This window comes from Megalobrama amblycephala, linkage group LG10 (genome assembly GCF_018812025.1).
Source record: "Megalobrama amblycephala isolate DHTTF-2021 linkage group LG10, ASM1881202v1, whole genome shotgun sequence".
Taxonomy (NCBI): domain Eukaryota; kingdom Metazoa; phylum Chordata; class Actinopteri; order Cypriniformes; family Xenocyprididae; genus Megalobrama; species Megalobrama amblycephala.
The window spans coordinates 29,412,306-29,434,271 of record NC_063053.1 but is presented as its reverse complement, the minus strand read 5'-3'; the positions used below and the strand labels follow the sequence as shown (position 1 = coordinate 29,434,271).

The window sequence follows — 21,966 nt, the reverse complement described above, 5'->3', positions numbered from 1 at the left end:
CAAGTACTACTGCTTTTCAGCAGCGGCGCTTCAATGTGATGACATAAAAGACAGCGTATTGCAAAATAATGGCAAGAAAACACCTCTTTCAATAAACTGCATGCCGGTTGCACGCGAACGCAGCACGCCCAATGTAGTCAGCTTCATTAACAAATGACTCTTATGAACCAGTTCTTTGGGAGTCAAAAACACAGCGCATCCAAGTTCACTTACGAATTGTTTTCCATTTGTTCGTGAATCGGAAAATTACTGCTTGTCGCCTAACTCAGAAGTCATTATTTTACTGTATCTGTAAATTTATTTTTGTATAGTGTAGTAGACAGTGAGCTGCAAAATAATTCCTGAATCCCAGTAAGCGGCATTTTTGTTACAGTGTTACATGAATTGGCCTCACTAGTGTTCACTGGGCAGTGCAGTAGTCTGTGTATTTGTTATGTTTTGTGTGTCATCTGAGGCCAAAGTTTGATTTTGTCAGACAAGAATAAGTTTTTGACTAAAACATTTTATTTTGACCTGGAAGTATGAAGTTTGTACAAGTTGGTGCATAGTTTTGAGATTGTGTTTATAGTTGTGAGAAAATGTTGAATTGTTTCATTTCAACTAGATTAAAAATTTTGAAAGACAAATTTATGCTGGCTTGTCATAAAGCCAACTTAAAGTCTTGTTTAAAAAACATAAATAGTTTGGTCAGTTAGGCCAGAATATAGATGTTCTGGGTGATTGCTAAAGTGTTGCTAGGTGGTTGCTAGGAGATTCTGGGTGGTTGCTAGGCTCTTGCTGCAATTGCTGGGGAGTTGCTAGAGTATGTAGTTGATGAACACACACAGACATTCCCACCAAGTTTTTGTTGTTCTTTAACTTGCACTAAAACATGTGATTTATGCCATCGAAGTAACCTGTGTAATATTAATAAAACTGCTCATCTCCTTTAGTGATACAAGTTCAGACTCATTTTAAAGCTGTTGATGTTTTTTCATATAGTGCCTTTACTTGGTGCCATGATGGATATTGAAATCTTGTTATTTATTTTGGTAATGCAATGTTTGTGAACACAACTGTATATGTCAGGCCATAAATCTCCAAAAACTATGCATGGGCGCTTGCTTTGGTGTTGCCACCCCTCATAGACCTCATGCCACCCCTTTGCCACCTTATAAATAATTTTCTAGATCCGCCCCTGGCTTCTCATGTCTGGAAAGATGTTTGACCCATGTTGCTTTTTCAAATAAATCGTGCAGCCCTGATTTTCATTTTTGGTGTGCCATATACTGTGTGTGTGTGTGTGTGTATGTATGTATTTATATATAAAATAAAATACAATATTATTTTATTGAATTTAAATAATGTTGCTTAAGTTCGGATTTTGCAGCTTTTTTCTAAAAGTAACAGTGTGTTTTTTTAATACATCCAATTCTTTTATCACAGGTTTCATCTGCCTCCCTGTCCGTTTCCAGGCAGCAGAGAGTTAAAACGACCTGCACAGTTTAAGAGTGCAGCTCTGTATTGCGGTCCTGCTGGTTTGATCCTGTTCTCTACAAAAGAAAGACAGATGAAGCTCTCGGCCGAAGTCAATTTTCAGGTAGCGGAGCTGCAGTTTGGCACCAAGCCCTCAAGATTCTTTTATTACAATACATTTATCTCTCACTCTCTTTCTTTTTGCTGAGCTTGCTAAAAGTCTGGGATTGGCTTGGTTTGGCAATAGCACATGCTTTTATATTCTCTTTACACGCACAAACACATTAATGTTGTTTCACAGATAGAAGTTCATTTCAGCAATAATGTGTGTTTGTGAATGTAAAATCAAAAGGTTTGTGCTGTATTGAATATAACATGAGGTTTGCCTTCTGTGTACTAATGGGTCCTGTTTTTAGCTTGTCTTAAGGTCTCAATGAGCTGGGGTCAAGGGTTTTGTTGCCCATGCTGGAAAATACAGTACTATTATCATTCTGCTGCTCAATCTTTCTGCATTGACAGCCATTCTAATGTAGCTTGCAGTTAAGATGAATGGGAATGATATCAGATTCTTATTGATCAGATGGTCCAGATATCAGACAGTTCTCTGTAGCTAATATTACAAGATCCCGTGACCTAACTCTCTTTCTTCTCACTTTGTTTCTCTGTCAATCTCTATGCCTTTTGAAAGATTGTACTGAAACCACATGATCAGCGTAACCTTAGAGAGCATCAAGTATAGGAAAGTAATGATAAAATCGCGACCCTTTCATTTGACCCTGGTTATATAGTTTTATAGAAGTTCAGAATTTTGTGGACTAAATCTACTTGGAAATGAATTATAAAGATATCTCATTGTCTCATCTCATATCTCATTTCATTGGATTAGTATGTATGGAAGCTTGTTTCGGCCACTGAATGAGTATATGTGATAGCCTATAAACTTTGAGCTAAAAATTCGCAATTATCTTTTCTTTTTTTTTCTTTTTTTTTAAATTCCGTGATGGAAAACAAGTTTCTGTAGATTTATGACCTTATAGTGCAGATGTAAATACTAGTATCTAAAAAGACCAAAAATTAACATAAAAAGGTGAGAGAGTGAGTTGTTGTGTAAGAAGATTGAACAGTGTCTCCTATAATTTTCTCTTGCTTATATTTAGAACCTCATTGGGTTGGATCTGTACCTGTCAGCTCAGACGCCTCGAGTTGTTTGAAAGAGCCTGTCTTGTCCATGAGTTGGGACAGATTTAGAGTTTGTTTATGTGACAGTTAATTGAATGGAAGTGATTTGACAGAAGGGTAATTTTGGTAATTAATCTGGAACAAAGGCAGCTTTGGGGGAGGTTTGACATTTCTGGGAATGCTGCATACAGTACATGCCAACATTACCGTAGCAACAAAATCACTGGGAACAGCGTTGATCAAACGCAAGGACGGATTATGCTCCTACCAGGCCCCGGGGCACCAGCCTCTTTGGAAGCCCCCTCTTGTTCCCCCACACACGGTTTTTGCCAGGGAGTTAAAAAAAGGGGAAAATTGTACACTTTAAAAAAAAATCCGTAAAAATAGGGTACAATGTACTGTATTAATTTTCCGTTTTTATTTTTTTACAGGTGTTTTACTTGTACATAGAATTTTGCACCTCATTAAGTTGTGTTTTAGGGGTAACGGAAATTACTGGATAATGTCCAGGTAATGAGCTGCCGGTACATTTTCCATTATTTTACGGATTACTGAAATATGATGTTATATTGTCTTTATATATATATATATATATATATATATATATATATATATATATATATATATATATGTTATATTGTCTATCCTGTTGTTTTACAGGTTATTAGACACATTTAATTGGGAAAAGATCAAGGGGTCAAGGGTTTTGTTGCCCCTGCTGAAAAAAAAACAAAGAAAAAAAAAAATACCATCATTCTGCTGCTCAATCTTTCTGCATTGACAGCCATTCTAATGTAGCTTGCAGTTAAGATGAATGGGAATGATATCAGATTCTTATTGATCAGATTGTCCAGATATCAGACAGTTCTCTGTAGCAGATTTCACACAAGCTAATATTACAAGATCACATGACCTAACTCTCTTTCTTCTCAATTTGTTTCTCTGTCAGTCTCTATGCCTTTTGAAAGATTGTACTGAAACCACGTGATCAGCGTAACCTTAGAGAGCATCATGTATAGGAAAGTAATGATAAAATCGCGACCCTTTCATTTGACCCTGGTTATATAGTTTTATAGAAGTTCAGAATTTTGTGGACTAAATCTACTTGGGAATGAATTACAAAGATATCTCATTGTCTCATCTCATATCTCATTTCATTGGATTAGTATGTATGGAAGCTTGTTTCGGCCACTGAATGAGTATATGTGATAGCCTATAAACTTTGGGCTAAAAAGTTCTCTGTAGCAGATTTCACACAAGCTAAGATTACAAGATCACATGACCTAACACTCTTTTTCTCACTTTGTTTCTCTGTCAATCTCTACGCCTTTTGAAAGAGCGCAACCTAGAGAGCATCAAGTATAGGAAAGTAATGATAAAAAGTTCAGAAGTTCAGAATTATTTATTCCTGTGATGGCAAATTTGATTTTCAGCATCATTACTCCAGTCTTTGTGTCACATGATCCTTCAGAAATCATTCTAATATGCTGATTTGATGCTCAAAACACATTTCTTATTATTATCAATGTTGAAAACAATTTTTCTGGTTAGTAGTCTGCAATATCTTAGATGAAACTTCAAAATGTGAATTTCATTTTATTTTTTATTGATTTGATTTGATAGGTCAGAAGCTAGGAACAGAACTGTACAATTTCTTGTCTCAATGAAGATCACCATTTTTGTCCCACTCTTGTGAAGGAACCACCACATTTACCCTAGCAAAATCAATGAAACTAATTTGCATTCTGCACATATTTGTGGAACTTAATTAAAGCTATATTAAACTGTTGGCCCTAAATGTAATTTCCAGTAGAAAACGGCTGAATTTGACCTCTGAGGCGTTACACCAGAATGTGTTCAGCGTTATAATGGAATAGGTTATAATAATAATCATATGCATCCTGCTCAATACAATGCCAGAATAGGAAAGGAAAATGTTTTCTCATCATTTTCCACATTAGTGAGGTTTTAAATAATTTATCTCGCAGGGACTGCTGGGACATGTGAACTCACAGCAATACAGCTTTCTGAGAAATTAGTCTTCAGTGCTGCAGGATGCCGATGATGAGAAAATTATATATTCTCATTCTCACGTGTTTTCATATGTGTGTGATCAGCACATGAAACAGAGAAAATGTTCTGATGCAGGAATGGACTGAGTAAATAAAAAAAAATATTCAAATGGATAAAAAAGTTTATCTGGACTGCCTGAGAAGGAAAAGTCGGAGCAGGTGGTACTGTATATATAATATATGACCATGAATGACTGTCTGCGATTAATCAGTGATTCAGATGAGAGCAGCACTGAGCAGGTGGTTGGACCCCCTGCATCCATGAGATTCACACGACTTTCTCTCATTCCTTCCTTCTTTATCACTCACGCACACATATAGACATGTGTCATAGTCACAAGACTTTTTGCCTCAACCATTTGGAACAAATACATAACAAATCTCCTGGAAAAATAAGCAAAAAAAAAGTTACCATTCGAACAGAATTGGATTTGGTTTATGTTACCCAGCATGCAGTGTAGCCATTTGATTATGTTCTTTAAATCATATGAGTGTTTAAGATAATATATATGGAAATACACTTCTGTTCAAAAGTTTGGGGTCAGTAAGATTTCCTTAATGTTTATTTGATCAAAAATACAGTAAAAACAGTAATGTTTTGAAATAATATTACAATTTAAAATAATTGTTTACTATTTTAATATATTTTAAAATGTAATTTATTCTTGATAGAAAAGTTGAATTTTCAGCATCATTACTCCAGTCTTCAGTGTCACATGATCCTTCAGAAATCTTTCTAATATGCTGATTTGGTGCTCAAGAAACATTTCTTTTTATTATCGATTTTTTTTTCTTAATATTTTTATAGAAACGGTGATACATTTTTTTCTGAAAAACAACATTTATGGTGTCCTTGCTGAATAAAAGTATTAATTTAGTATTAATTAAAAAAAAAATCTTGCAGACCCCAAACTTTTGAACAACAGTGTATGTGGATTTGTAGTTTTGTGTGTGTGTGTGTGTGTGTGTGTGTGTGTGATAATTAAAAGAAAAAATAATTAAAAAAATAAGAGGGAACTTATAATGTTACATACAGTAATTTTATGGCTTATATCCTGTTACTACAAGATCCTTGTTTTTCAGTTTATGACAGAAGTTCGCAGACATGGTGTTTGCAGTTTTATTTTATTATTATGATAATTTTGCTCTTTTCAGGAAAAAAGTGAGGAGGATAGATAAACAACCAAAAGAGGATGAGAAAGAAACATACAGGGACCATTTGAAGGTAAAATCTCTCCCACATGTACATAGACATCAAACTGATTCATTTTATTCCTGCAGTGCACATGGCCTCTGGTGTTTTAACCATAACAAAATGGCTGTTTTCTCCTGCATATCAGACCGAGGTGATGCATTCAGTGGTGCTGGTGAGACAAACCCCACAGTCGCACCGGATGGCCACTGGATAGGTGTAGGACGGGTCCACATCTGCTGAGCAGTTCGGCAGCTGCACCGTCTCTAATCGAGTCTCGTTATAGGTGCACACGCGCTGATGCGACTCGATGAAGGGCGGGTCCAGGACAGGCTTCTGCGGTGATTGACAGGTGAGAAGAGGGTGTGTCAGAGTGATGTCATAATGAGGACTTTTCATTCAGACTTATTTTTTTAGATAGACCGTACACTTAAAAGCATCTTTAAAGTTTAATATTTAACAGTATAGGCCACTAAACTTTAAATTTTAAATAATGTCCCAAATGTCTGTTCTAATCCAAACGCATTAACTGAAATTTGTCTCTGAAGGCACTTTTTTTCTTTAAAAGTGAAACTGTGCAGTCCTGATCTCACCCTTAAAACTGGATTGTTCTAATGTTGTCAGGTTGATTCAGTTATATTTTTAAGTTAATAGTAGTTGATTTTGACGTTAGCACATTTTTACAGTGTATGTTGCTCATAAATTGTCACTCTCCTTCAGATCATTGTATCAATAAGAGCAGTAATAATACTAGCAATATTTATACATAATAATTAGGGCTGTCAAAATAATGCGTTAATTTCGATTAATTAATCTGAGAAAAAATAATGCGTTAAAAAAAATAACGCCGATTAATCCATTCTGTATTGACCTTTGAACCTGGAGACGTTCTAGCCACCATTTGACTGTATGAAGGAGGGAGACTGCTGCGCTGACAGACAGAACGAGCAGAGCTCCTCCCTCATGCGCGCGAGCTCTCTATGTAAACACCGTAAGTAAGCACCGTCTTTGCACTCTCTCTACCTCACACATAATAATCTAAATCAACTGACACAATGCTAAAAGTTCGTAAGACCGAATCCTTGTTTTACGAGGCGCATTCGGAGAATGTTTTTCCTGAATAACCGCTGGGTGTGAATAGTGCTCAAAAGAACGTCACCTCATCTTCTCTGACAGTCGCCCTGCACGTGCAACTGACATAAACCACACTTTCAGTAAACAAAAAGAAAATCCTATCCAGTGTTGAAGTGTTTTCTGTGTTGACGAATCTTTTGCGATATCCTAATAACAGTCGCGATTCGCACGCAACGTGTCAACGTCCGCTAATGTCCAATTCGTGACCTAATGACTCATTTGAACAGATTCATTTTAATGAATCATGACAACAACTGATCTGTCCACACGGTCTATAATGAATCATTTACACGAACAACTCTGAAATGAGAACATAAGTGTGCTTACCCCATTTAGCAAGAGTGGTTAGTAAAATTAGCCTTAATAATCCACAATATTTTCAGGTTATTTAAATGACAATGTGTAGTAAATTAGGCCTACCTATAAAATCAGTTAGTTCAGACTGGAGTGAGGTGAAACCAGAACAAAGCAAGTTGTTGTTAGCTAGGTGCATTCAATTGTATATGGTAGAAAATTATATTATTAGTTAATATAACTTCTAAATGCTACTTTTTAATACTTTTCAGATTTAGCAAAAAAGCATCTTCTCTTACAAAGCTATAAAATCGGGTACTTTATTGTCAGTATCGGGCTCGCAGATCACGTGGGTAGGGCACTTTTAACTGTTTGTGTGGATGACCATGTCTGTCACCACCGAAGACCATTTTTGACCCAGGAAAAACCCTGCATTGATTCATTTGAATTGAAATATTTAATACTCTCACAGCAAAAATTATGTATGCGATTAATTTAGATTAATTAATCACAGAGTATGTAATTAATTAGATTAAAAATTTTAATCGATTGACAGCCCTAATAATAATGTTATGTAAAACATCTATCATTGTACAACATTAAAAAATAAAGCCAGGCCTGACTGAGCAACCATTTTCCTTAATTTTCTGTTATTTTTTCCCCCTTTAATAAGCAATCAGCCCAAGAGGTTCCTGCCTCTCTCTTAAGAGCACTAAAGGAAAAGCTGTTCAATTTTTGTGATTATTTGGGTCAAAGTGAGTTCTGTTCTCCAAAAGTGCTTTCAACCACCCTAAGTGTAAAAAAGCAAACACAATTACAAACACAATCACAAACTCTAAACTAATATATAATATTTTTTTCTAATATAAAATACGTTTTTTAACTGCTTTAATTTGTATTAAATACAAAATCACCTTGTCTATTATTTTTGCCACCGGTCAGTATATCTGTGGTTTTAATGGGATTAATTTGATCTATTAACCCTGTTAAATCATTTGAATGCATTACAATTCTTGCAATAAAGTATTTTCTCCTTGACAGTTTTATATAATCTTGATTAAGTATTCGTCACATTGCAGGTGTTGCAAGAGCTCTTCTCTCTCGCTTTAGTAAATGTTGTTCACAAGCTACATTAGTCTTACTTCCCAGGTCTCACAGCGTCCCCAGCAGGCATCAGTGGTGACGTGCAGCCCACCGCATCCCGGCTTACGGGCCAGAAAGGTAAATTCTCGAACTGCACAGCCGATGAAACGCTTCAGGTTGAGCACAGAAGCCTCAGTATGAGCTCCACAGAACAGCCAAACAGCCAGTGTCACACAGCACAGGAGAGTCACTGGAGACAATCTACAACACACACACATACAGAGAGAATAACAGGTCATGTGTCTCAGAAGAATGATTCAGTGTTCAATATTCTGTAGGTGCTCTTCCTAAAAACTCAAGCAATTACTCTTGATTAACGTAACACAGTTTATAATTGGAGCTATTGATAATTTGAGTGGTAATGATCGATGAAAACAGAACTGTTTTTCTTTTACTTATATGAAGGTCACATTAAAACTTTTGTAAAAATTTGTAGCATGCCTTCAGAATGTACACTCATTCGAAAAAAAAATTGAGAAATTAATACTTTTATTGATTGATTGATAGACAAAGACAATGTATACAAAAGATATCTATTTCAAATAAATGTTATTTATTTCTATTCATTAAAGAATCCTGAAAAAAATCATGGCTTCCACAAAAATATTAAGCAGCCCATCTTTTTTCAACATTTGTAAAAGTAAGAAATGTTTCTTGAGCAAATCAGCATATTAGTATGATTTCTGAAGGATCATGTGACACTGAAGACTGGAGTAATGATGCTGAAAATTCAGCTTTACCTTAAAATAATACATTTTAAAAGTATATTAAAATACAAAAGTTGTTGTAATATTTCAAAATATTACTATTTTTATTGTATTTTTATTAAATAAATGACATTAAAAAATCTTACCAACCCCCAAATTTTGAACGGTGGTGTATTACTATTTTATCCTTGAAAATCAGTCATAAAAATATTACATTTTTTAACTATAAGATATGATGTTTCCATAAACCGCTGTAAAAAAAAGTGTTTTGTAAGATTCTCACCCCTGTGCTCCAGACCTCAAAGGAGCCATTGCTGTTTCCAGTGATTGTGGATCTCAGTGGTTAAAAACAAGTGCCTAAATTACAGTGATTAATAAAATAAAAGTATTTCTAAAACGTATCTTTCTTCTCTATGTCTTAGGTTCAGCAAGGTCAAAGATACCTGGATAGCAGATGCAGCACAGCTGAACTCTCCAGAATCAATCTCACTTCCAGCTCTGAAGAACCTCTGACGCCGAACTTGCACAAATCTCTAATTTATTAGAAAAGGCACTGCCAACCCCACCTAAAACACAAGGGGCTGTCTCTGTAGCGGCAACTGCATCCAGCAGTAATAAAGAGATGTCACATAAGACCAAAGACAAACAGGGAAGGAGCCGATGTGTCCGTGTGTGGAGTTTGATCCAGCCCCTCAGGCTCTGAAATCTCTGCACGTCTTACTTGCTAGTACTCGGGTTCATCAGCCATACATCCATTAACTTAATGAAGAGGATAGAACCTCTTTTTGTTCAGACTCATTCACATGGAAGAGAATGGGAAGCACCTTCATCCTCTAATCCATGTATTCATTTATTCATCTTGTGGGTTGTGGTTAGTCCTGGCTCCAGAAAGAATAGGGAGGTGTCAGGACAGGTTATATGAGACGTCAGGCTCCAAACACTCAGAGTTTAGTCAGATACTTACCATGGCAACATGGTGGCAAAATCAAAGAAGCAATTTTCCTCAAAAAGAGGTCTTTATAACTGAGGGGCTAGGATGACAATCAGTTCTTTATTATATTTCTACAAACCCGTTTCCAAAAAAGTTGGGACACTGTACAAATTGTGAATAAAAACAGAATGCAATGATGTGGAAGTTTCAAATTTAATATTTTATTCAGAATACAACATAGATGACATATCAAATGTTTAAACTGAGAAAATGTATCATTTTAAGGGAAAAATAAGTTGATTTTAAATGTCATGGCATCCACACATCTCAAAAAAAGCTGGGACAAGGCCATGTTTACCACTGTGTGGCATCCCTCTTCTTTTTATAACAGTCTGCAAACGTCTGGGGACTGAGGAGACAAGTTGCTCAAGTTTAGGAATAGGAATGTTGTCCCATTCTTGTCTAATACAGGCTTCTAGTTGCTCAACTGTCTTAGGTCTTCTTTGTCGCATCTTTCTCTTTATGATGCGCCAAATGTTTTCTATGGGTGAAAGATCTGGACTGCAGACTGGCCATTTCAGACTGGATACTACTTCTACGCAGCCATGATGTTGTAATTGATGCAGTATGTGGTCTGGCATTGTCATGTTGGAAAATGCAAGGTCTTCCCTGAAAGAAGGATTCTGGATGGGAGCATATGTTGTTCTAGAACTTGGATATACCTTTCAGCATTGATGGTGCCTTTCCAGATGTGTAAGCTGCCCATGCCACACACACTCATGCAACCCCATACCATCAGAGATGCAGGCTTCTGAACTGAGCGCTGATAACAACTTGGGTTGTCCTTGTCCTCTTTAGTCTGGATGACATGGCGTCCCAGTTTTCCAAAAAGAACTTCAAATTTTGATTCGTCTGACCACAGAACAGTTTTCCACTTTGCCACAGTCCATTTTAAATGAGCCTTGGCCCAGAGAAAACGCCTGCGCTTCTGGATCATGTTTAGATATGGCTTCTTTTTTGACCTATAGAGTTTTAGCCGGCAACGGCGAATGGCACGATGGATTGTGTTCACCGACAATGTTTTCTGGAAGTATTCCTGAGCCCATGTTGTGATTTCCATTACAGTAGCATTCCTGTATGTGATGCAGTGCTGTCTAAGGTCCCGAAGATCACGGGTGTCCAGTATTGTTTTCTGGCCTTGACCCTTACGCACAGAGATTGTTCCAGATTCTTTGAATGTTTGGATGATATTATACACTGTAGATGATGATAACTTCAAACTCTTTGCAATTTTTCTCTGAGAAACTCCTTTCTGATATTGCTCCACTATTTTTCACCGCAGCATTGGGGAAATTGGTGATCCTCTGCCCATCTTGACTTCTGAGAGACACTGCCACTCTGAGAGGCTCTTTTTATATCCAATCATGTTGCCAATTGACCTAATAAGTTGCAAATTGGTCCTCCAGCTGTTCCTTATGTGTACATTTAACTTTTCTGGCCTCTTATTGCTACCTGTCCCAACTTTTTTGGAATGTGTAGCTGTCATGAAATCCAAAATGAGCCAATATTTGGCATGACATTTCAAAATGTCTCACTTTCAACATTTGATATGTTATCTGTATTCTATTGTGAATAAAATATAAGTTTATGAAATTTGTTATTATTGCATTCCTTTTTTATTCACAATTTGTACAGTGTCCCAGCTTTTTTGGAATCAGGTTTGTACATAATTAAAGTATAAATAAAATGACATTGAAAATGTTTGGATTTCCTGAGTGACAAACAGGCATATTAGACGCATTTGCTGCCAAATCAAACAAAAGTCTAAAGACAATAACATTAGGATTGATCAAAGTGGGGCCACTAAATTATAGGGGAAATTTGATGAATAATTCAAACATTTAAAAAAGTTCATGATCATTTCCATTATGACTATACTTTTGTAAATTACTGAAATACAAATTTTAGCATTTTGTGTAGAAAAAATAATGAAGAAAGATTACATTAATGTGAGTCCATCTTCAAGTAACGTTACACAAACTTTTCTAAAATGATGCCACAGTGACTTCTAGTGGTCAATTTGGGAAGTTTCTGGTTATTTTCAGAGAACCAATAATATGATCTAATCCCAAATCCCCTGAATAGTGTGATCATGCTGTCTCACAACATTTCCTTTAGTTCTGCGTCAGTTTCTTCTAGACATTGCTTAATTATTGTCATTATTAAGGATCAATGTCATGTGTGCTGCATGTAGGCTGTAGGCTATAGCCTATGTACACTGATGGCAAAGTGTCGAGTTATACAGTGAGAATTAAATGTGAAATGTATAGGCTACATGTAAATTATTATAAGAAAATGCAATCTCTTAAACAACATTTTTGTGCCATATATGTTATGCAAATCTTTAATAAAGTTTTAAACAACCATATTTTTGTCCTGTTTGTTAAGTGTAAATCTATAATAAAGTGATATATAATGACCTATAGTTCTTTTTCGACGTGCCCCGTTGAAACTGATGTTGAAGGCCTACTTGTAGTGTCTATCTGGTGGCATCTGCAATGTACTGTATTTTATCATTTCTCAATACTGAATCTTAAAACCTATATTGTATGACTTTTACTAAAACCACTTTGGAGTGGCTGAAACATTTGGTGGGTGACCTGCACAAATGCATTAATAATTCGCACCGTGGGGTTATTGATCTACATAGAGGGTTAATTTAGTAGTTTGTCTGCTATGCTCCTTTAGGTCTATGCACTGCCCTGAGTGGTCGTTATAATTAGAGACCCCCGCGTGCGCGTCCGGTTACACTCTCTCACTCCGCCGCCCGGCCGCTTCTCCCGGTGAGCTCAATTGGGATCTACTACAGCTTCACTCTTCGATACACGCAGTAATATGAACTCTCTAACGACTTCTATTTGTCGTTATTGTAGTTGACGACGGAAAACATTCACCGGTGGATATGTAAGTGGACATTTGAAGAGTTTCATACTTTGCCAAACATGTGAGTAGAACTTGAGTTCATCTGACTGAACAGACCCACCTTGACAGCTCTAAGGTCATTGAATAACACATTTGATCGTAATCACAGCATACTTATTTTAATGTAGCCTATTAATTAGGCCTATCTTTGTTGTTGTTTGTTTTGTTATGATTATGTAAAACGTTGTTTTAAATGGCTACTATAAAATGGCCTAAATACTGTAAAAATAAATAGGCTAATAGCCTATAACTTATAAGCAGTAGCCTAATAATATATAGCCTATAAGTAGTTTAAGTTTAAAAGATTTCTGTCGGGAATTAAATTACGGAATAAAGTCGTGCAGTAGAATGTGTTTGACAGCTGATATTGATATTGACGTGTTATATTGTGCTCTGTTTGTAACACGTGCCCGCGAGCGCTATTTTAGGGCCTGTGGAGCGCGCAACGCCCCTCTCGCGCTCAAGGCATTCTGTGTGTCAGAGGTCACGTTGATTGTTCTGGACCGTGTGCGGAACGTTTCTGTCATTTTGTATGTCACTGACTTGTTCAACATTTTGGTTACAGATGCGAAGAAGCTTGGAGGAAAGCTTACTTAAAGTCACTTACAGATCTTAGAGGGATGGGATGAGCGCTGTTTTTGTTGTTTATGGCAATGATTTCTCTTATAAACATAAAAAGTAGACAAAACATGTTTTAAAATGTGTTTAAAGGTGTAGTTCACACGAATTAGCCGTGGCAGTTCTGTCAACATTTGGAAAAGAGTTTAATTTCAAATTTGAACAAAATGAAAGTGGGTAAACATTGATAGAATTATACGTTCTGGGTGAATTATCCCTTTAAATAAAGACAGATATCACAGTGTTTTGTTCAAAGGCAGTTTGAGACACTTTAGTTCTTTGTCAGGTCAGGCATAGTGACATGTTTCCATAGAAGATTTGTCTCTGCTTTGCATAGGGGATTGTCCTGTGGGAATGTTGTGTTCTGTATGTGTGAAATGCTTCAGATGCTGTGGTGGTCAGTCCGTCCGCGTGGATGAAGTTTCCATGTAACTCTCTCAGTCATTTGGTGTGATTTGACTGTGAACACACAGCACATAGTTCAGAGATAATGCACAGATTTGTTTGATCTCTGGGAATGTGTCCGGTTCATGTTAATGCCTGCTGTGTTTTCATTCCACATTATTATGCCAGTATGTGATCTCTCTCTCTCTCTCTCTCTCTGTTCTTGTTCCTGGGATTCCATCTCAGGATAGCACACCCCTCTGTGCTCTAACAGTCACGTTGTGCTGCAAGGACATGCATACACTGTCACAGACTGATTAATACAATGACATTTTACCATGACTTTATGATTTAATTTTTTTAAGAAATTTGTGTATTATTAATTTCTAATGTTATAATCTAAAACGTATAATAATTTAATCATTCCACATGCATGCATTCTGAAAAAGTGGCAGTTTTGGATCCTTAGAAGGCACTATTGTTGGCTTTGTCTACACACAGGAATTTGAAGTCATCATGAAAGTTGTGATAGTCTTTTCTTCCTTTATGTGACACATCCGAGTGAAACGGCTTCTCGAACAAGAAAAAATGTTGGGTGGGACTTGATTTTGTTTATCGGGAATGGATGGGATCGTTGTGGTTTGCTATTGCTGTGATCTCATGTGAGTGACAGGTTGCCCCGCCCTCATGCCAGTAGACACGTCATCAGAGAAGAGATGCAAGAGGAAGGGGAAGTTATTTTGATTAAAGTTGGGGTATATATTTTTTCAACAATGCTGTTGGACATTGTTGATATTTAAAATCATCCCAAACAAACCAACCCCTCTCTTCATTGCTCCACCTCCAAAACTCACCCTCCAATCCTAACTACCCTGCTCCAAGTCGGGCTTGAACCCTGGCTCAATCGCTGCTGGCATGCGAGGCGAGTGCACTAACAATGACGTTAAACACAGCGTGTGCAGTGGTTAAACTGCACAACTCTCACTGTCTGGCCACTGTTAAACACGCAATGCGATAGTGGATGTCTGTTAATCACAGCTGACGCGCAACAAAATGCGTCAAGAAAAATAAAGCACAGATGATTAACAAACGACAAGGAAGCACAAAAAATCAACGTACAGTACACAAGAGTAAAAACAAACAAGTGTTCGTTGTTAGTCTCCAACAGCACAGACACTCAAACCCAGTTTTAACTCACATGTGAAGTGGAATCAAAGCAGCCTCCGCGTCTGTTTTCAGGCCTTCCCGCTTAGCTCTCTCCAGCGCTGGAAAGCTTTTCTAATATAAACGCGGGTCCTAAAGTTCTTGCCCAGTCATAAACCTTCATTCCAGTGATATTCTTTTGAGCTGTTTTGTATCGTGTCTCATCATCTCTCTTTCTGCGTTTTTTTTTTTTTTCTTCAAATCTCCCTCTTGCTCGTTCTGTCTCCTCGACCGTCATACGCCCCCTAATGCTGATTGGTTAGACGTTTGTTGTTGGTGTCGGCCCTAACTTCCAAACAATGTTGTTGAAAAAATACATACCCCACCTTTAAAGATTACAATTGCACATTAATTTAAAAAAAAGAAGTGCATGGATAAATCAATTTTTAATTTACATGTATAATTTTTGGCAGGAAGATGCCAGCACAAATAACCAGTATTATGGAATTGCCATTTTCATGGTATTGTGTAAATAATCTGGCTATTTATCAGGTAAATAATGAGCTTGAACAGACCATATTTCTTTAAGTCTAGTGTACCTTTTTATAGAAATGCTTCCTGAAATGACAAAACAAACCCTTCATAAAAGTTAGTCAAAAAAGAAATGCATAACAGAAGTGACTCTTAATACAACTCTGTGTCCAAGGAATGTTAAAGGGTTAGTTCACCCAAAAATGAAAATTCTGTCATTTATTACTCACCCTCATGCCGTTCCACACCCGTAAGACCTTCGTTAATCTTCGGAACACAAATTAAGATATTTTGGTGAAATCCGATGGCTCCGTGAGGCCTCCATAGGGAGCAATGACACTTCCTCTCTCAAGATCCATAAAGGTACTAAAAACATATTTAAATCGGTTCATGTGAGTACAGTGGTTCAATATTAATATTATAAAGCGACGAGAATATTTTTGGTGTACCAAAAAAAAAAAAAATAGCGACTTATAAAGTGATGAATGATTTCAAAACAATGCTTCAGGAAGCATTGGAGCATAATGAATCAGCGTGTCAAATCTGCTGTTCGGAGCACCAAAGTCACGTGATTTCAGCCGTTGACAGTTTGACATGCGATCTGAATCATGATTCGATACACTGATTCATTTATGCTCCGATGCTTCCTGAAGCAGTGTTTTGAAATCGGCCATCACTATATAAGTCATTATTTTGTTTTTTTGGCACTCCAAAAATATTCTCGTCGCTTTATAATATTAATATTGAACCATTGAACTCACATGAACCGATTTAAATGTTTTTAGTACCTTTATGGATCTTGAGAGAGGAAGTGTCATTGCTCCCTATGCAGGCCTCACTGAGCCATTGGATTTCAATAAAAATATCTTAATTTGTGTTCTGAAGATGAACGAAGGTCTTACAGGTGTGGAATGGCATGTGGGTGAGTAATAAATGACAGAATTGTCATTTTTGGGTGAACTAACCCTTTAAAATAAACCTGGACTGCTATGACATCATCTGTCCCCTCCACAGATGCTGCAGTGCCTCAGGTGGTTCTCAGCTGAACTATCTCCTTGGGAACCATGACATCGCAGAGGACATCTGGAGACCCGCCCGTTGAACGTGGGTCACTCCCACTAGACATCGATGATGTCCACATACTACTGCAAGGTCAGACTGAAGCTCTGATGGAGCATAAAATGTTGTCATTATCTGTTATAGGTTTGACATTATCAATATATCTATTGGAATCTATCTATCTATCTCACACACAATTATAATTTTCATTGGACTTTGAAACATATGAATTTATTCATTATTTAACACACTTTCTATCTCATGTTTATTCAAGAGCAGATTAAAGTGAATTATTGAAATCTGAACAGTACAGGTTAAAATCGTTCTAGGTTTTACTCTCTCACACCCCCCCAAACATGTTAAGCTTTGAAAGGATGACATGAATGACTTTATTAAGGCATAAATACAGCATGGCCATGTGTTTTTCAGATTGTTTGGTAACAGGCTGATGTAATTAAAGTTCTGTTGCTCTGAGTCATGAAGAGTGTTTTTTTTCTAGCATGCAAGGTGTGGGGAATTAGATTTTTTTTCATTCAAACAAATCTTTCCTCCCTCTGTTGTAGTGTCTTTGTTGTTGTTTCGTGAGTCAAGTGATAAAAATGTGTAGATAAGATTTCATAATGAACATAATTTTGGCAAATATTAAAAGTAGGGTAGGTAATTTTCAGAGAGGCTAGCAAAAGAGTTAGCTTTGAAAGCATAAGATCCCCACCTCCCTTCAGAGCGTCTCCAAAGCCACGCCTCCTCCAAAACACATGAACACGTACAGTAGGGAGCAAACAAAAATGTCACGAGAGCAGGCGTTAAACTACCGTATGTCTCAAAGCACATAACATTACAATAATAATGAACATAAACAACTTAAAGAGCACTGACCTGCACCTGACTGCTGCAGATTCATTTCGGCGTTGATAGAGTTGCCATTGAAACACATAAAATTGAGGCACAAACCGCACAGAGTAAAAAAGGATTCCATTCTTTCCAAATTACACTAGTTATGCCGTGAACGCAGAATACACTCATTGTTTTGGTTCAGGAGGAACTATAAAAAAGATGGCTGCTTTGGTTGCGGTGCTCGGTGACTGACGCCTGTCTAACTGCATAACATGAAACTCAATGATGACTCTTGTTGTCTGTGCGAACAGGTGCTTGAGGAGACTTTAAACCAGCATAAAAAATTTTTTTTGAAGCAAATCACCTACCCTGCCTTTAAGGGAGGATTACTTCTTAAAAAACAGAATTGCTCCTTGCTCGATTGTAGAGCTGAGGGGTCGGTTAAGCTCCTCCATTAGACATAAGTGACCCCCATAAAGAAAAAAAAGAAAAAAGATTTAGTAATGTTTTATTGTAGTAGTGTCTGTCATCAGATAATAATGACAAACAATTTACTTTAAGCAGTCAGCACGACTGCAAATTAAATGTTGATAATAATTGAGATGTCTTATTGTGTTTCAGTCTACTTGTGAAAAAATTAAGCCGTTATTTTTTTGCTAATATTTCTCTTTGTCAGAGTTCTGAAATGAACAAAAAAGTCAGTGGAAATGGATAAAAACAGATGGCAGGTGAAATTTTGAAAGAATCAGTAAATAATTAATGTCCTAACATGTTGATCACTGTTGTAGCCCTGAGGATACAGTAGAACTGCATTAAGAGAAGCGTTAATAGGCGCCTGTGTGGACATGCTGTGTGCGTTTCTTTATAGCGTAGGTAAAAGGTGGAGCCTTTCTGAAAACCTGCAGTACTAGCACTTGATCTTGAATTACTTAGCTAAAGGTTACCGGGCAAGTTGTGCCATGTGTTTACTGTAGTTTTCAGTTGTACAGCTGACACATGCTCTCCAGAATCTCGATGCAGGAGTCTTGCACTGATTTGCTGTACTGCAAGATGAGGCTGGTTTATAAATCATTTCTACCATTGCACTCTCCAACATGCAACAACTGATTGTGATACAGGAAATTCCGGGATAGTAAATCTGATGACATCAGCATGGGTGAGTTTGTAGTAGCTATAAAATTAGTTGCTGTCTAAAAATAGATGGACAACAGACCGAATTCAATAATTAAAATAACATTTTGTGCATTGCCGTTAATATTGTTTTATCATATGTACATCTGAACATCATGGTGCAATCACTGCTGATGTCTAAGACAACAAAAAGAAGTTGCCTCGTTTTGTCGGGGTTGAACACCCATCTGAAAGGTCTCATAGGAAGAAACATGGATCACAAGGTGAGGTGCATATAATAATTATTGCATAATCATAAAAGTATTACACATTGTCTTACAGAAAAGAGACGTTGGCAAAAGATTATTTAACATATCAAACATCAGTTGAAATTGATATTGGTTTTTTCAATATTTATTGTATTTAAAGTAAAATGTTAAATTAAAAAGCTTCCAGGTATAGTAGTGCATTTGATTTTGTTTCACTATTATTATGAATCATTATGAAACAGTAATTTGTTCACCGTATCTGTACCACCTAAATGGAGTGTCAGTCAAAAGCATGTTATTAGGTTTTTCTTTTTTATCTCCTTTATCTTTTCACTATTGTTTCCCCTCATTCTGTTGTTCACTAAAAGGGAGGTGTGTCGTCTCTCACTATTTTAGAAGTGCACCTCCCAAAACACTTCACACCATACAACATAATATGAACTTTGTTCAATGGAAACATTCCAGTCTGTCATTGTGTTTCTGTAGAGTTCATTTAAATCAAGTCACCTGTAAAGGGGAGTGTTTGCTGAGAGAATTTTGTTGTTTTCAAATCAAAAAGTAACACATAGTTTAAAAAAAACCTGTTCAGGTGGGTGACCTCAGTTACAAATCACAGAAATCAAACCTGATCTCCATGTTGATTTCATTCTTATTACTATAAGAAAACAATTCACACTACATCTCTTGGACTATGGTTCTTTTTCACCTGTTTATACAGTGTGCTTCTTTTACTGGGCTATGCAACATTTCACACTTGTAATTTTGAAAGTACTATACAGTATTATGTACTTCCTCAGTGCTTGACATATCATTCTCCCAGGGTAAAAACTACCCTGGGTTAACCGTGTCAAGTGTAAAAGTGCATTAGTATTTGATAGCTGAACTCTAAATAAATCCACAGGAACCTGTCAGCTGATAACTTTAATAATCTCAAAGCTTCCCTTCATCCTGTGCTGCTGATACAGGAGTGTGTGAACAGTGACTGTCAAACCCTGCCAGTCCTGTCAAGGAATCTATTCAAACACACACACTCTCTAATTCTCTCTTTGTGGGTCAGTCGGTCAACAGCGACATCTCTGAGACGTAATCCTGATAACTGACCTGAGAGTCTTATTCATAGTGAGTGTGGCCATGTTTAGCAGTTAATGAGGGAGGAGAGCTCTTTTAGAATCACTGCAGGCCGACAGAGTCAGTTTGGCGATCGGATTCGTCTTATGGGTTTCGTAGCGATAGAGGTTGTAGATTTTACTTGCTCGTTTGAGGAGAGAGTTGACAACTCTTGAGACAACACTTTTGGTAAAAGTTGATCAGTGTAGACTTGGACGTATTGTGAGAGATTTGAAGGTTTTTGTTTAAGAAGAAGAATGGAAGAAGTGGATTGTCAGAGAATGGAGGATAAAGATGTTCTTCACGCAGCCGATGAGCTCATTGATTTTGTGGAACTTTATAACGGTAAACGTAACTGCCGCTCTATTTGATGATTACTTTTAGGGCTGTATTGCATTTCATGTGAACCACATACAAATTATTAATACAAAAAAGTTTGTATGAATGAATGAATGAGTTTTTTGATGTGTAAATACATTTTCATTCCTCTACAGATTAAAACATGTTAGTTACATTAAATTTAATTTGGAAAAAAAATTATGCATTGCTACACAAGTGAAATTGACCAACTGACCAGTGTTATGCCTTCCAAAGTTGTTATTGTTGAATACAAATTCACCTGTTTCTTGCTCATACGTTTATAAGATCTATTCTTATTTGAATTGAAATGATCACAGCACATATAGATACAATCCTGCAAGATCACGTGTGTGTTTGTACGTGCTGGTTTTCATGCTGTTCTCCTGTCCGTTCTGCCCTCAGTGGAGCAGGAACAAATTCAGAAGAGAACCTTCACCAACTGGATCAATGCCCAGCTGTCTAAGGTGAGGGTCAGAGTTCAAGAGCTCCTAATCTTGACTTAGAAAAGCTATATCAGTAATAGACTGTATGTTGCGTTTATCTGAATCATCATGAACTTCATTTGCATTATTTTTAATCATTTGAATTAACTGTGAATTACACATAGGACTTTTTGACATCAGGAACGGCACCTAAATTACAGATAAATGACGAACATGGAAAGTGTTGTTGGTAGAGGTCATTCCTGCAGGTTCTCCAATAGCGGAGAGGGAATGAGGGGTGTGCAGGGGTAAATATAATCTTCTCAAACATGGCCCAGAAAGACAGACAGCAACAGGAGTTGGTCAGCACACACACACACTCATGAACGCACATATTCACACACACAGCTACTTATAAAGTGAGCAAATGACACAATCAGTTTCACGTGGCTTTGGTCTTACAGGCATGAACAGGGGACGTGTGCGCACATAAAAGAGAAATCAAGGTGTCATTTCATATGCTCATTTATGTCTCCCCAGCAAACAGAATATTAGCTGCTCTCAGTTTTATGTAAAACGTTTCAACAGGTTGAGTTCACACAATCTTGTCTGATTTGTCTTCTTGACAGTCTGAATATCTGCTGTGAGCATTGACTCCTATTAGCTAACAAAACTGATACAAATGAAAACTATACTACAAATGGAAACAATATTTCTTATTCAAAAAAATTTGGGGTAGATTTGAGTGAGCCACAATGCAAAATAGTATAGCCAAAATGTATTTTATTTCTTAAAGGGATAGTTCTCCCAAAAAATTAAATTCTGTCATCATTTACTCACCCTCAAATTATTCCAAACCTGTATGAATTTCTTTGTTCTGCTAAACACAAAGGAAGATATTTTGATAAATAAGGATAACCAAACAGTTGTGGGACACCATTGACTTCCATAGTATGGAGAAAAAAATACTACGGAAGTCAATGGGGCCCATCAACTGTTTGGTTACAAACATTCTTCAAAATATCTTCCTTTGCGTTCAA

The 21,966-nt window shown here is 36.9% G+C and overlaps 2 protein-coding genes across 2 annotated transcripts in view; one reads left to right on the top strand and one right to left on the bottom strand.

Annotated features, from left to right (window-relative positions):
- Window positions 1-5,677: 5,677 nt before the first annotated feature.
- gphb5 (glycoprotein hormone subunit beta 5) lies at window positions 5,678-10,250 on the bottom strand. Its single transcript, XM_048206114.1, has 3 exons — window positions 9,460-10,250; window positions 8,469-8,670; window positions 5,678-6,234 (listed from the first exon to the last, which is right to left on the bottom strand). The coding sequence occupies exons 1-3, from the start codon at window positions 9,486-9,488 to the stop codon at window positions 6,043-6,045; spliced, it is 423 nt and encodes a 140-aa protein (XP_048062071.1). The 5' UTR covers window positions 9,489-10,250; the 3' UTR covers window positions 5,678-6,042.
- Window positions 10,251-16,959: 6,709 nt separating this feature from the next.
- The window catches only part of syne2b (spectrin repeat containing, nuclear envelope 2b), a 123,570-nt gene continuing 118,563 nt past the window's right edge, over window positions 16,960-21,966 (top strand). Inside the window, 3 exon segments of the mRNA XM_048205700.1 lie at window positions 16,960-18,814; window positions 18,972-19,052; window positions 20,907-20,968. Of these exon segments, the coding sequence (XP_048061657.1) occupies window positions 18,811-18,814; window positions 18,972-19,052; window positions 20,907-20,968 (147 nt within the window). The 5' untranslated portion in view covers window positions 16,960-18,810.

Bases quoted from the DNA above. Each gene is read 5' to 3' on its own strand.
- gphb5 (XM_048206114.1), bottom strand. From the start codon at position 9,488: ATGGCTCCTTTGAGGTCTGGAGCACAGGG. The intron at 8,671-9,459 runs GTGAGAATCTTA...TGTGTGTTGTAG, and splicing joins TTGAGGTCTGGAGCACAGGG to ATTGTCTCCAGTGACTCTCC. The intron at 6,235-8,468 runs GTAAGACTAATG...CAATCACCGCAG, and splicing joins GACGCTGTGAGACCTGGGAA to AAGCCTGTCCTGGACCCGCC.